Source organism: Stegastes partitus, unplaced genomic scaffold (assembly GCF_000690725.1).
Source record: "Stegastes partitus isolate 25-593 unplaced genomic scaffold, Stegastes_partitus-1.0.2 Scaffold307, whole genome shotgun sequence".
NCBI classification, from domain to species: Eukaryota; Metazoa; Chordata; class Actinopteri; family Pomacentridae; genus Stegastes; species Stegastes partitus.
Window position 1 is genome coordinate 442,860 of NW_007578038.1, and position 11,695 is coordinate 454,554.

At 41.4% G+C, this 11,695-nt stretch overlaps 1 protein-coding gene across 6 annotated transcripts in view; it reads left to right on the forward strand.

Annotated features, from left to right (window-relative positions):
- The window catches only part of nlgn2a (neuroligin 2a), a 199,706-nt gene that overhangs the window by 126,433 nt on the left and 61,578 nt on the right, over positions 1–11,695 (forward strand). For 3 of the 6 annotated variants that reach the window (XM_008283339.1, XM_008283342.1, XM_008283343.1), the window contains one exon: positions 6,685–6,834. In XM_008283339.1, coding sequence (XP_008281561.1) covers positions 6,685–6,834 — 150 coding nt within the window. Of the gene's footprint in view, positions 1–1,376; positions 1,391–6,684; positions 6,835–11,695 lie in introns of all 6 variants that reach the window. The other 3 variants (XM_008283340.1, XM_008283345.1, XM_008283344.1) reach the window with 3 other exon arrangements.

Below are 11,695 nucleotides of genomic sequence, written 5' to 3' on the forward strand. Positions count from 1 at the left end.
ATGTGTCATAAAAGAAGAGATTAAAGCGGCGGCGCCTCGGATCACCTGCATTTATATCAGATAAAAATAATACAGCCAGCTTGATAAAAAAGCGTAAAATACAAGATTTGCTTGTATTATTTTTCTTTCTTTCTACGCTGATGTGGGATGAAGCAGCGTCGAAGAAACATTGGTAACGAGTAAAAAAAAGTTTTATTCTCGCAATAAATGTAAACAAACGTCTTCGCGTAACCTTAAGTCGTATAATGCCGGCGCGTGGACGCACATACACGAACGCGCGATGCAATCAGCCTTTGCCTTGATCCATGGTGCTCTAACGATTAAGCCGTAGCCCCCGCTCGGCGGTCGGCTCTACTGCTGTGCATCTCATCACATCCCATTCATCACCGTACGTCCGTGTCCACCTCCGGCAGCCCCTCTGTCACATTAGCCTGCCGCTGACCTCCTATTGACCCACATGCACAGAGAAAGGCTCGTCTCGTTTGATCACCACAAATCTCTGTTTGCCATTTAACATATTAGCTGGTTTTACTCTTGATTGCTATCGCTCACTTCAAACTGGCAGATCCAGGACTATATTTTATGAGTGTTATGAATCGCTGTGTGCTTTTCCACACGTATGTAGAAAACTAGATTCATAGTTCTGGGCTGTGGAAGTGATTGACGTGTTTTTATGTTTAAAAAGAAACTTTTCTTTTCTCTGGGTGTGCAAAGGACAATTACATAGCTCCATTTGACAACAAATAGTTTCTGTTTTTCAAGCTTTTTTATTTTAAATTATTTATTAAGGAAGGTACATTGCATATTTTAGAGTAAAGCTACATTTAGCCAAATAATGAATCTGCCGTTCCTTAAACAGCCTGACCTGCACGTCCAAGATAAGCGTTTGGTATTAATTCCAAGTCCATCATGACTAAAATTACATGGCTCAGAATTAAAGAAATAAACCCAAATGTATTCCCTCCATTACACTCTTGCAATATTTCCAGCACTCGGTAACCTTTCTGTTAATTGGATCACTAGTACAAAGGGGCCTCTGTGTGTTTGCACACAGATGACGGTTCATCATTTGCTTTGAGCAATTTTCCCTGTTATTACAGTTTGGAACCTAAGTGTAAAAGGTCAATATTTATCTCCACCTCTTGTGCACACACAGTCACCAGCGTATGCATGGTGATGAAAGTAGAAATGGTGCACTACATGGATGAAATGAAAATGCTAATTTCGCAGAAGGTATAGCGTTCTGTGTGATGTGCGACTCCCCCATGAGTTGTCGTTTCACCTCAGCTTGATTCCGTATCTTTTTAATTAAGGCTGTCTTTAAGGAGAAGGCCCCAGACTTCCATCTCTCCACGCTCAGGTTAACATATGGGAAGATGATATCTCAGTAGTCTCCTGCTCTCTGTTCTATTAAGAAGCAATATATTCTTTTTCAACACCGTCCTCAACTTTCACTCTTCTGTTGTAGCTCGAGCGAGATCCGAGTGCGGTTGAGGTCAATCCTCGATTTAGCCTCTTCTTGTTGTTTGAAAAATATTCAAAAATCTACGGTGTTCCATCTCCTTCCAGATGCACCCTGACGTTCACCTGTACCACGCATATCAATCTCTCCTCTCCCCATCATTGTTTGCTGACAGCGAACATCAATTCCCATAAAATCGGCGCCCGGCGGTGACGTCCGCGGCGCAGCAGACCACGCTCCCCCCCCACCTCCCCCGCGACTAATCACTCGGTTGATAACGCGCTTGGAAACGAAGACTCATCGGGAGACCGGAGGGTGGCGTCTCCGAGGGCAACGGTGGGCGGTGTGCTAAACTGGAACGCTCAACACAAGTTTAGGCCTAATCGTCTCATTGTCTCCGTTCTGCTTGAAAGGATCAGCAGCCATGCTAAGCTCCTCAGGGTACCAGCCCTCAGCTGCTCTCTGCCATCTTGCTTTGTCTTTATTGCTGTTGTTTGTGTTTACTGAGCAGAGTCTGTTTTGTTTTTGTTTTTTCTTCCTTTTTCCAGCGGCATTGTTTTTGTTATTTGATTTTGTTCACCTTTTTGAATTTGGGTTCCAGTTAATCATTGTTTCTTCGGTGCCTTGAAGTGTTTTCTGTCGTCGACGTGCTTTTTAGAATTCCGAGTGACTGTCTGACTGCCAGCCAACGTGTGTCTGCAATCCGTCAAGAATTCCCTCCTTTATTTGTCGAGTTGGAGGAAATATTCTGATCATTATTGAATGTCACAGTGAAGAAGAAAAAAATAGCTATTAGAAGTAAAAAGCATTTAATATGAAGCAGTTGCTGCACTGATCCGACTAACAGGTGATATCAGTTTGTGTAGGTGTGGGAGCATCTGAATCCCACATGCTAGTCGCAGATTTCTCCACTTCTGCTGTACATAAATTAAAAACCAGGAAAAAAAAGTTCTTCAAAATCAAGAAGAAGAGTTTGATGTGATCAAATTGTTTGGATTATTAGTATTGTGAGAACAATGTGCTGAACCCTCTGAACCCCAAGCAGCTTGTGGGTGGTAATTATTAGTTTTTTGCTTGTGTTGCACTTATACTCACATAAGTTACTGTGATATAAAGTCCTGGACCTCTGTGGAAACATGGCTAGAAGTGGAGAGAACAGTCTACAGTGCAATTTAACATAATTATAATGCTATAAATCATAAAAAGAACAAACAACGAAATGTATTTTATTGTTTGTCTGACTAAAAAAAAAGATTCTAAAGTGCACACAGGTGCTGCTAATGCTGGAAAAACATGCTGGTTCTACATACGATAGATATTTTATGACTTTATTATTTATGCAGTTCAGCTAGAAAGTCCTTAAATTGTTGTCACGTGATTGTTAATCACAGCTGAGTCACTAATGGCTTCTCAGTGAGGAACGCAGAATTTATTTATACTTCATGCGTTTTTTACAGAATCTGATTAGCATTTATTTAATGTATTTACTCATTTTTGGTTTGGGTTTGGGTTTTTGGGGGGCAAATTTGTGAATGAGACCTCTATATAGACCATGGACAGTTAAAATTCCACTTTTTTTCAGTTTTTACAGTTTAAGGCTGTGATAAATTGAGTAATTTTGTTGATTTATTAATTTTTTTTAAAGAAGACATGCCTGTCAGTGGGTTTTGAGGCCCAGATGATTAAAGAACCCAACCACCATTTGTAGGATAGGCCTGTAAATAAAAACAGACGTTCTAATGAATCTGGACATAATGTTTTTTAACTATATATTAGACTGTCAGCCTCTATTTAGCTCTATTGAGCCACCAACTATTAAAGGTTTTGGTTGCATATGCGGCTGAAATATTTGTACAAGCCACAACATATGATCTAGATATTATTTCCATGGAGAAAAAAAACTATTTAAATGTTAAATAGTCTGAATGTAAAATCAAAACTAGTAACAGCACCTGCCAGATAAATGCAGTGGGATAAAAAGTGTGTTAAACAAAGAGTACAAATGACAAACTCAAGTGAAGTTCCCAGTTCGATTTCTGAAAAACCATAAGAAGTATGGAACAAAGAGTTAGTGAACCTTTAAATCGGCTGTGAACAGTGGCGATGCTGACCTGGTCTTTAATTCTCCTCCCTTGGATTCCTTTACTGGAGCATTAAAGCAGCAAACCAATGGCTGCACCATGAGCAAGCCCCTCCTCCTACAGCATCAGCTCATGCCTGTGTTACGGGTATTTACCATCTGCCGATTATCAAACGTGGGATGTCTAGGATTTGTTCAGGCTTTGTATGTATATTGTAAACGCTGTCCCATTTACCCAACCGTCTCCGTGGTACAGGACATTATGTTGTCACGCGGCGCCTGTTTTGTTCATCCGTAGACGCGTTGTGATCAAAATAGCTCGCGAAAAACAAATGACACAAATATTACACATACGCCGCACGTTCTCCCAGAGGAGCTGATGAACTGATTAGATTTCTGAAGCACCTTAATGCATAAAATTGCATGTTTTGAGGGTATAAATGATTGAATCAGAGTGTTTTTTTTTTTTCGAAGGCTTTGGAAGCAATTCATCCCACATGAGGATCAAATGTGAAACCTGAGGCTCGGAACCCGACCACCTGCCCGTCTGCAGGCATGGCATGCTAAACTTTAGTTGTGGTAGAAACACAACAAAGCCAGAGGCAGAGAGGGAGCCTGAGACAGGACAAGGGGGAGAGAGAGAAAGAGGGAGCTTGTAGCCCCCGAGGGCCTCAGTCCTATCTGTCACTGTGCCACAACGATTCGCCCTGTAACTGATCCATGGACACTGAGTCTCCAGGTCAACTGTGACAGCCCGCTCGGTGTGTGTGTGTGTGTGTGTTTGCGTCCGACGTGGGTGTGGACGGGTACATCAGTGCATCTGCATTCTGTCTCCCGCGATGCCAGTGGCTGTCAGTCTCCGTCTCCTGTTGCAGAACCGCGGGGATGCGCGCCGAGGAGGCCGCTCGCCGCTAATGAAATGACACGCAGGTAGAGGATGCGGCGAAGGGCGTCACGGGGTTAGAGGCGCGCGGCGGCAATATGTTGCCACGGCAACAGTCAATGAGACTTTGTCCACGTGAGGAGCGGCCCATGTAGGGGGGGAGAGAGGGAGGAGAGGCGGAAACAAGTCAAAGTGAAGCAGTTGCCATAGCGACTCTTCCATTGCAGCTGCCTGTAAATTTCTCTCTGCCCCAGTGTGCGTCTGCCTGACTGAGGCGCCGGTTCCTGCATCATGGTCGTGTACATGCGTGATGTGAGCGCGGTGCGTCGCTGGGGCTTCAGGGTTCAGTGTGACGTGTTTCAGCAGGTGTTTGATGTATATTAGTATACATATATACACTATATATATAAAAGCAGGTTTCAAAGGGAGCCAAACACCCTCCGTCTCTTTTCCTTCCCTATAACAGATGCTGTAGTGGTTATTTATGTGGTTGTTCTACACTACTGCTCACTCATATCCCCAGGCCTACACACACACTCTCACACACACACACTCACACAGAAGCCAACAGGGGCTGTCACTGTGCCACAGTTCTGAGTCTTGTGTGCCATATGCTACCGTGGGCTCCTGGCAAGCAGGAGTGTCGTTGCTCACAGTCAGCTGGGAGACTGGTTCAAAGGCCAACGAGAGCCCATCAGGGACCATCCTGCATGCACACACACACACTAGACACACACACACACACACACACAGGGCTGCAGCACGGGGCGTCTGTTCAAAACTCTCAGGACTGATATGAGCCGCTTCCTGAACTGATCTGCATGTATTTTAAAGACAATGATGCCAGATTCACTTTAATTAAACACCGATACACAGATATCCATATTTACAACGTATTTCCTCATTTTCAGTTTATTTTTCAAGCAAGTAAACATTGTATGAATTAGAAACAGTGTTTTGATCTTCTTAAGCACATCTGAACACAAATCAATAAATAAAAGTATCTAAAAAGTGTTTGATTTTCAGACCACATTGCAGTCAAATCCCTCCATTGTACACATTTGAAGAAAAATAACACAAGACTTTATAGGAAGGAACCCTAACCCTAAATTTAGTTTTCTGATGGTCGAACACGACATTTTTATGCGAAACTTTCCCGTTATCTTTCGTTCTTTCTTTTTTTTTTACCTCAAGGCAGGACCCACTAACAATTTGTGCCAGTGCAAAATGATAGCATCCAAGAAAAACTGTGTTTCCTAGAGATTCCCCACAGGGGAATTGACCTAGAAATAGGTTGATATAGCTGTCCCCGCAGCTCAGGGCGAGTTGCAATTTGCATTTATGGGAGTTCCGAGTTCCAAGGTGCAAAATAAAACGAGGAAATTATGGAAATTCATTGCAGACATGATATATTAAGAGCCAGTGGCCTTTTATTATCTGTTGATTGCACACAGAATGTTCTTCTTCGGAGCGGAGTGCAGACATCAGCTTTGCTCCTTTCAGGCCCGGTTTTAATATGTCTCCTCATGTCATGCTGGTGCCTTTTTACCCTCTGTAAAAATGTGCTCTTGGTGCCCAGTTGCTTTCAGTGTGTTTACTTTGTCATCCCAGAGTGCCTTTTTACGCAGTGTTAAAACATCTCTTCTTTGCAGCAGACAGCTCTTTGGGGTGAACTTTGACACCCTGAGCGAAAAAACACAACTTGTCGCACATGTAGTTTGCGCTCAGTTTTCCCTAATTGTCCTTAATGTTCTGCTTTCTTGTCGTCAGTAACCCTTGCACACTTGCACATACAGTTGCATCGGAATTGCATCAGCGTTGGTCAATCTGAGCCTCATTTTGAAATAAACCACGTCGGGCAGTGATATACACTAATGTGCCACACTACCCAGTAATTTTCTTCAAGCACTGTTGCTTTAATCTCCAGGAAACATTTGATTAGATTCTTACTGTGGTGTCTCTTGTTATTGCCTGTTGCTGGAATCATTGCCTGAAATCTAAATTACCTCCAGATCATTTTAAAGCGCTGACATCCAGCTGTAGGGAATAGTGCGGGGCTCTCGTGCTCCGATGCAGCGCCGTGTTTTCATCCAGCCGAGCAATTTGCTGTTTGTTCAATATATTATGGCCTAACACAATGTGTGATCAAAGAGAATATGAGAGACGTAAATACAGTTATTGACTTTTTTTTTTTTCTTCTTCCGTGCTCTCTATTCCCTGCTTTCTCCTCCGTGTGTGTGTGTGTGTGTGTGTGTGTAGATATCCGTGACCGCAGGAAGAAGCCGGTGATGCTGTTCATTCACGGGGGCTCCTATATGGAAGGCACCGGAAATATGTTTGATGCCAGCGTCCTCGCCGCCTACGGCAACGTGATCGTAGTGACCATGAACTACCGCCTCGGTGTGCTCGGTGAGTAACCTTCTCTCTATCATATGGAGATTATATACCGATATTCGTTACATTGACTCACCATAACTTGTGCACACATGCAAGTCAGTGTCTCCGACTTTTCTTCCGTCGAGGATGGATGACATCAATAGGATTCATCAGTGTAATGACCACCAGTGCAGGCATTCATCATGAGAGCTCACTTTCTTACCGATTTCCTTTTCTGATTATTCTCGTCTAAAGACTCTGATTGTGTAATTATTTCTGCTTTCTTTGAATGCCACTGCAACCACCCCGATGGGGGAAAAAAAAAGCCCATATTTTAGACACAGAAAACAACAATCTGTCTTGAATACGGTCTAACAGGAGGAGGAGGAGGAGTCTCTAATCCTGTAATTTCACTATTGTCCCTGCATCTTTAAAAGGCACGAGGCCTGTTATTTGAAGCAGGATTCACTTCTGCTAACTCACGCTGCACACCTAACCTGCTCCGGAGTACAGTCATCCTCAGATTTATTCATACGCTCCCATTAAAGAAGGAAAAAAAAACGTCACGGAAATAATTTGAAATTGACAAAAGTAGTAATAATGAAATCATAAAATCATGACATTTCTTTTGAATTGTGGTTCAACAGAAATTTTTTTAAAAATAAATAAATAACAAGCATGATGGGACCCATAAACTACCATTTTGTTTGAGCCAATCACTGCAATCAAGTGTTTTCTGTAACTCTCAGTCAGACTTCTGCACCTGTTGACAGCAAATTTGATTTTGGTCCACTGCTCATCAGCAAAATGCTCTAATTTTACAATTTGGGTTTTTTTTTTTATTATTATTCTTTTCAACCACAATTCAAAAGCAATTTCTTATTTCACTAAATTATAATTTAGCAAATTTTTATTTATTATTACTTTTTTCCGTTTCTAGTTATTTGAGTGACTTTTGTGAACTTTGCCTTTTCTTTAATGGAAGGGTATGGATACATGTGAGGACGACTGTATGTTTGGTTTGAGATGTGTAAACTCACCACCTTGTCAGTTCTCTCTGAAAACGGCACCACCATTCTTAGACGGTGTTGCCGAGCTCGGTGTGCAGATCGAGTTTTTAGAGATAAACCCTTTCCATGACGAGAACAGATAGGAGATACAAGCCGGTAGATTCTCAGAGGAGGTGGAGGAAGTCTCGTCTCGCTTTATTTTTTTTCCTAGTCGGCTCCAAACTATTTTAATTATTCCGTTGGCTGAATAATTATAACACAATAAACCTGAGACTAATGTCTTGTGCTTGTTGACCTGATAAGAAGCCTACTTACCGGTCTGAATGATGTTTATGTATTTGCTCTTTATTCGCTCCCAAGACTGTTTAACACCACCGGGGCTGCAGCAGAAAGAATAAAGAAACAACAATAAAGCTGTCTTACACACCATAATAATAGGCTACAACAAAGCAGCACATTAATTTAATGTGATACACAATTGTAATTATAGTCACATCTACTCCGGCCTTAATGATAGGGGCAGTGATATTGATAAGCCTATTAACTTATACATTAACACAGTTGGCTTCGGCTGCAGCAGCTGTTTTTGCTTTAATTATATTATTTTAAATTACTCACCTCGGTATAGGAATGTTTGTTTTTCTGTAAAGCTCTCCACCTTTTCATTTGCATAGCCAGGTTCAGGCTTAATGCGTTTGTCAGGTTTAGTTAAGCCGGATAACAAGAACAAATCCTGGATATGTTTAACTGGCTTCATAGTGCTGATTTGCTCTTCTTTTCGTCTCCTACCACTGCTCAAAAACAACAGATAAATCGTAGGAGATCATGCCAACTTAATGTACAATAACAGAAAGAAATACTTCATTTCTTTAGACGACAGAAAGTCAATATTTTCTCTGCTTTTCTTTTTACTGCACAAGTGAATATTTACATCTCAATCTTGTCAAATAACTGCACGATCATTCATATTTAACTAGATAAAGGCCACAAACTGGTACCAACATTTACCCACTACAAGCAGTGACATTTATGCAGGGATCAGTGACTTATGCACAATCTGTGTTTCTTTATTTCTATTTAAACCGACTTATTGAAATAAGATTTACCGACTTATTTCCGTGCGCCACCTTTGCTCTTTTCACCATGCGCCTTTTCTACTCTGTTATTTATTTGGCTACTGGTTGCTGCGTTCGCCCGTAACTCTCGCAGAAAGGCCTTTATGAGAGCCAATTCAAAGACGGGAACAAGCATGCAAATCAGATACAGATCTGGCATTTTTACTGACACAGAAATGCACCTCACAATTCTTCATTTTAACTGCGTGCCCTCTTCCCAGAGCCTCCAACCTCTAGATGTCTTTTTGTGTAATTCATTCCACAAAGAGTAAGGATTGTAAAGAGGAAAGCACCTTTACAGAGTGTTTTTTGGTAGAAGGAGGCTCGGTTATGAGGTACTTTTGAGCTGTTACTACCAAGGAAAGTGAGGGATTTGGTTCCAGTGGCTTTACAGGCCAGTGTGTTGTACATCATCAGGTCGCTGCGAGATCTGCCGCATTCTGGTTAGCGAAGATTTTAAAAAACCAACGTATCGTCTGCTTCCTCAGCTCTCCCGCACGAGCTCGTCATCCCTTTTCTGAAAATATACTTGACTTCGCCTCTTTGTTACTCACCGCACTCTGTCTGGCTCCATTGAGACCAAGTAATTTAGCTTGGAGAGGAGGAACATGCCTCGGAGGAGGCAGGTGCTAACTAAAGGAAACTAAGTGCATTAGATATTTCATTAGCTGAGGAGAGAGTGGGCCCCTGGAAGCTGTTTCAAAATCGGCTGCCTGGCTTTGATTTGTTTTGTTTCTCTCTTAAAGGACGTTGCTGTGTTGTTGTTGTTGTTTTTTAGAGCACTTAAACAGCTTTTACATTGGTGACAGATTTTCATTTGCATATAATTGCCTTAAGTGTTTGCTTTTTAATGCATCTTTGTTGAGTTCATCAGCATTTTTTTTGCTCATGTGGATAACAAACTGCACTGTAAAGCCATGAAGCAGGCCAACAGTCTTCTGTCTGTTCTTTTTTTTTGTTTGTTTGTTTAATGGAAATCACTTTTATTTGTTAAAAAAAAAAAAAATACAATTGTTTTCACCAAATGAATTCCTGTTATTTAATTCTTTCTTAAATAAAGTCCAACAGTGGCTGAAATTTCAGAATAGATCCCTGCTTGATCTACTGAACAAGTAGCTTTTCCTGTTTAATGAGGGAATTATTAATGCCTCCGGTGTGTTTCTACCTTCACAGATAAGTGGCTCACAGATGTAGGAATTACTTCTCCTAGTCCAATATTGCAACTCAAGATCTAATGAAGTGGATTTCTTTTTTAAACGTAGTCAAATGACTGAATCACACAGGAGATTGTGGGCTTTATTAATGTTCAATTCATTTGTGACAGTTGTTAATTGCTACAAAATGGGCTTATAAGGCTAAGTCTTGCAGCTCAGCTCAGTCATCGTACTGAGTTTAGAGTTTATCCTTGTAGCGGCGGTTTATGCCAGCTCCAGCCTGGTATGTTGAGTTCTCGATGGATAAAAATAATCCTGTACAGAATGCATCTAAATAAGTGGATTACTAACACGAGAAGTTTAGTTTTCAAAGATGAAGCATCAGCAGCTACTCCGAGTTGTTTACTGAATTCGAAAAGAGATAAAGTATTAAATTCTCCCAGATGATATATATGTCACTGTTGTTATCTTCTTTTGTCAATTTGTAAATTTCTTCTCCGAAATCTTTACATCTCTCTCTCTCTTTCCAGCACTCAGGTGGCACCTCACTATTTTCTTCTTTCAACATCCTATCTGTGACACTCTCATCACATTCTTTGAGTCAAGGAGAAAGCAAATTGAGAGGGAGACTTTGTCATTTGTATGCAAAGAGACAGCTGCAGCTATCTCTCAAATATGAGAGCCATCCAGAGCAATTTGGCCATGATTTGGAGAAATGTGAGTAATCTTTCGCCCCATGCATCCTATATGATGGATGGCATTTCCCTTTGACAGAGAGAGAGACACAGAGCGAGGCCAGCATGGGTGTGAAATGCGCATTTGTGTGTTTAGAGGTGGTGTGCGTGGAGCACGTGTAGCCGCAATGCATTCATGCATATCAATGTCTGCTCTGTGGAAACACTGTCTGATGGTTTCTGCTGTCTTGCCTCAGCAATCTGACACGCCGATTTGGAAGGGCAACGCAGGAATTATTGATACAGAGACTAGATGTTGTCATGAGAAATGTAAACTTTGCACTGTGTGTATTTCTGTGTTTTTGTGCAGATGGAATCTTTCGATGAGATTATCTTGAAGCGTCAGACCCCTCCTGCACATGTTTGATGCTTTCGCTGTGTTTGCATATTGACTGATGTGTTTTTTTTTTGGATGCCTCTACTCAGCAGTGCAGGAGTTAAATTTTGCGGTCTTGCTTTACTAAGCCGAACACAAATTACTCGGAGGGTTGCAAAGTTTTCCATCGCCGTATGCTTTCAATTTAGCAGGATATTTAATTACCCCGATCATATAAATGATTACAGCTGGAGTTTAGTTCGTTTAAATGCTCTACTGCTAATTAAGACTTAAAGCTGGTCTTTTAAAACATGCCTCCACTATACTGTATCTGGAGAGCAACAGATTGCCAAAGAACGCGGAATCTATCTGCGGCTGGACTTCAAATATGGCTGTCAAAACTAATACGCTTCTTGTAGATGGAAGGATGTATGTACAGAAATACTGAATAATCTAGGGCATAGTGAGGAGTTATGGCACCAGGGCAGTGTATATAAGACTAAAATATACATAACAGTGTCCAGTTGAAGGAACAGGTCACTATATTTTCAACAGTTTTTGGAAC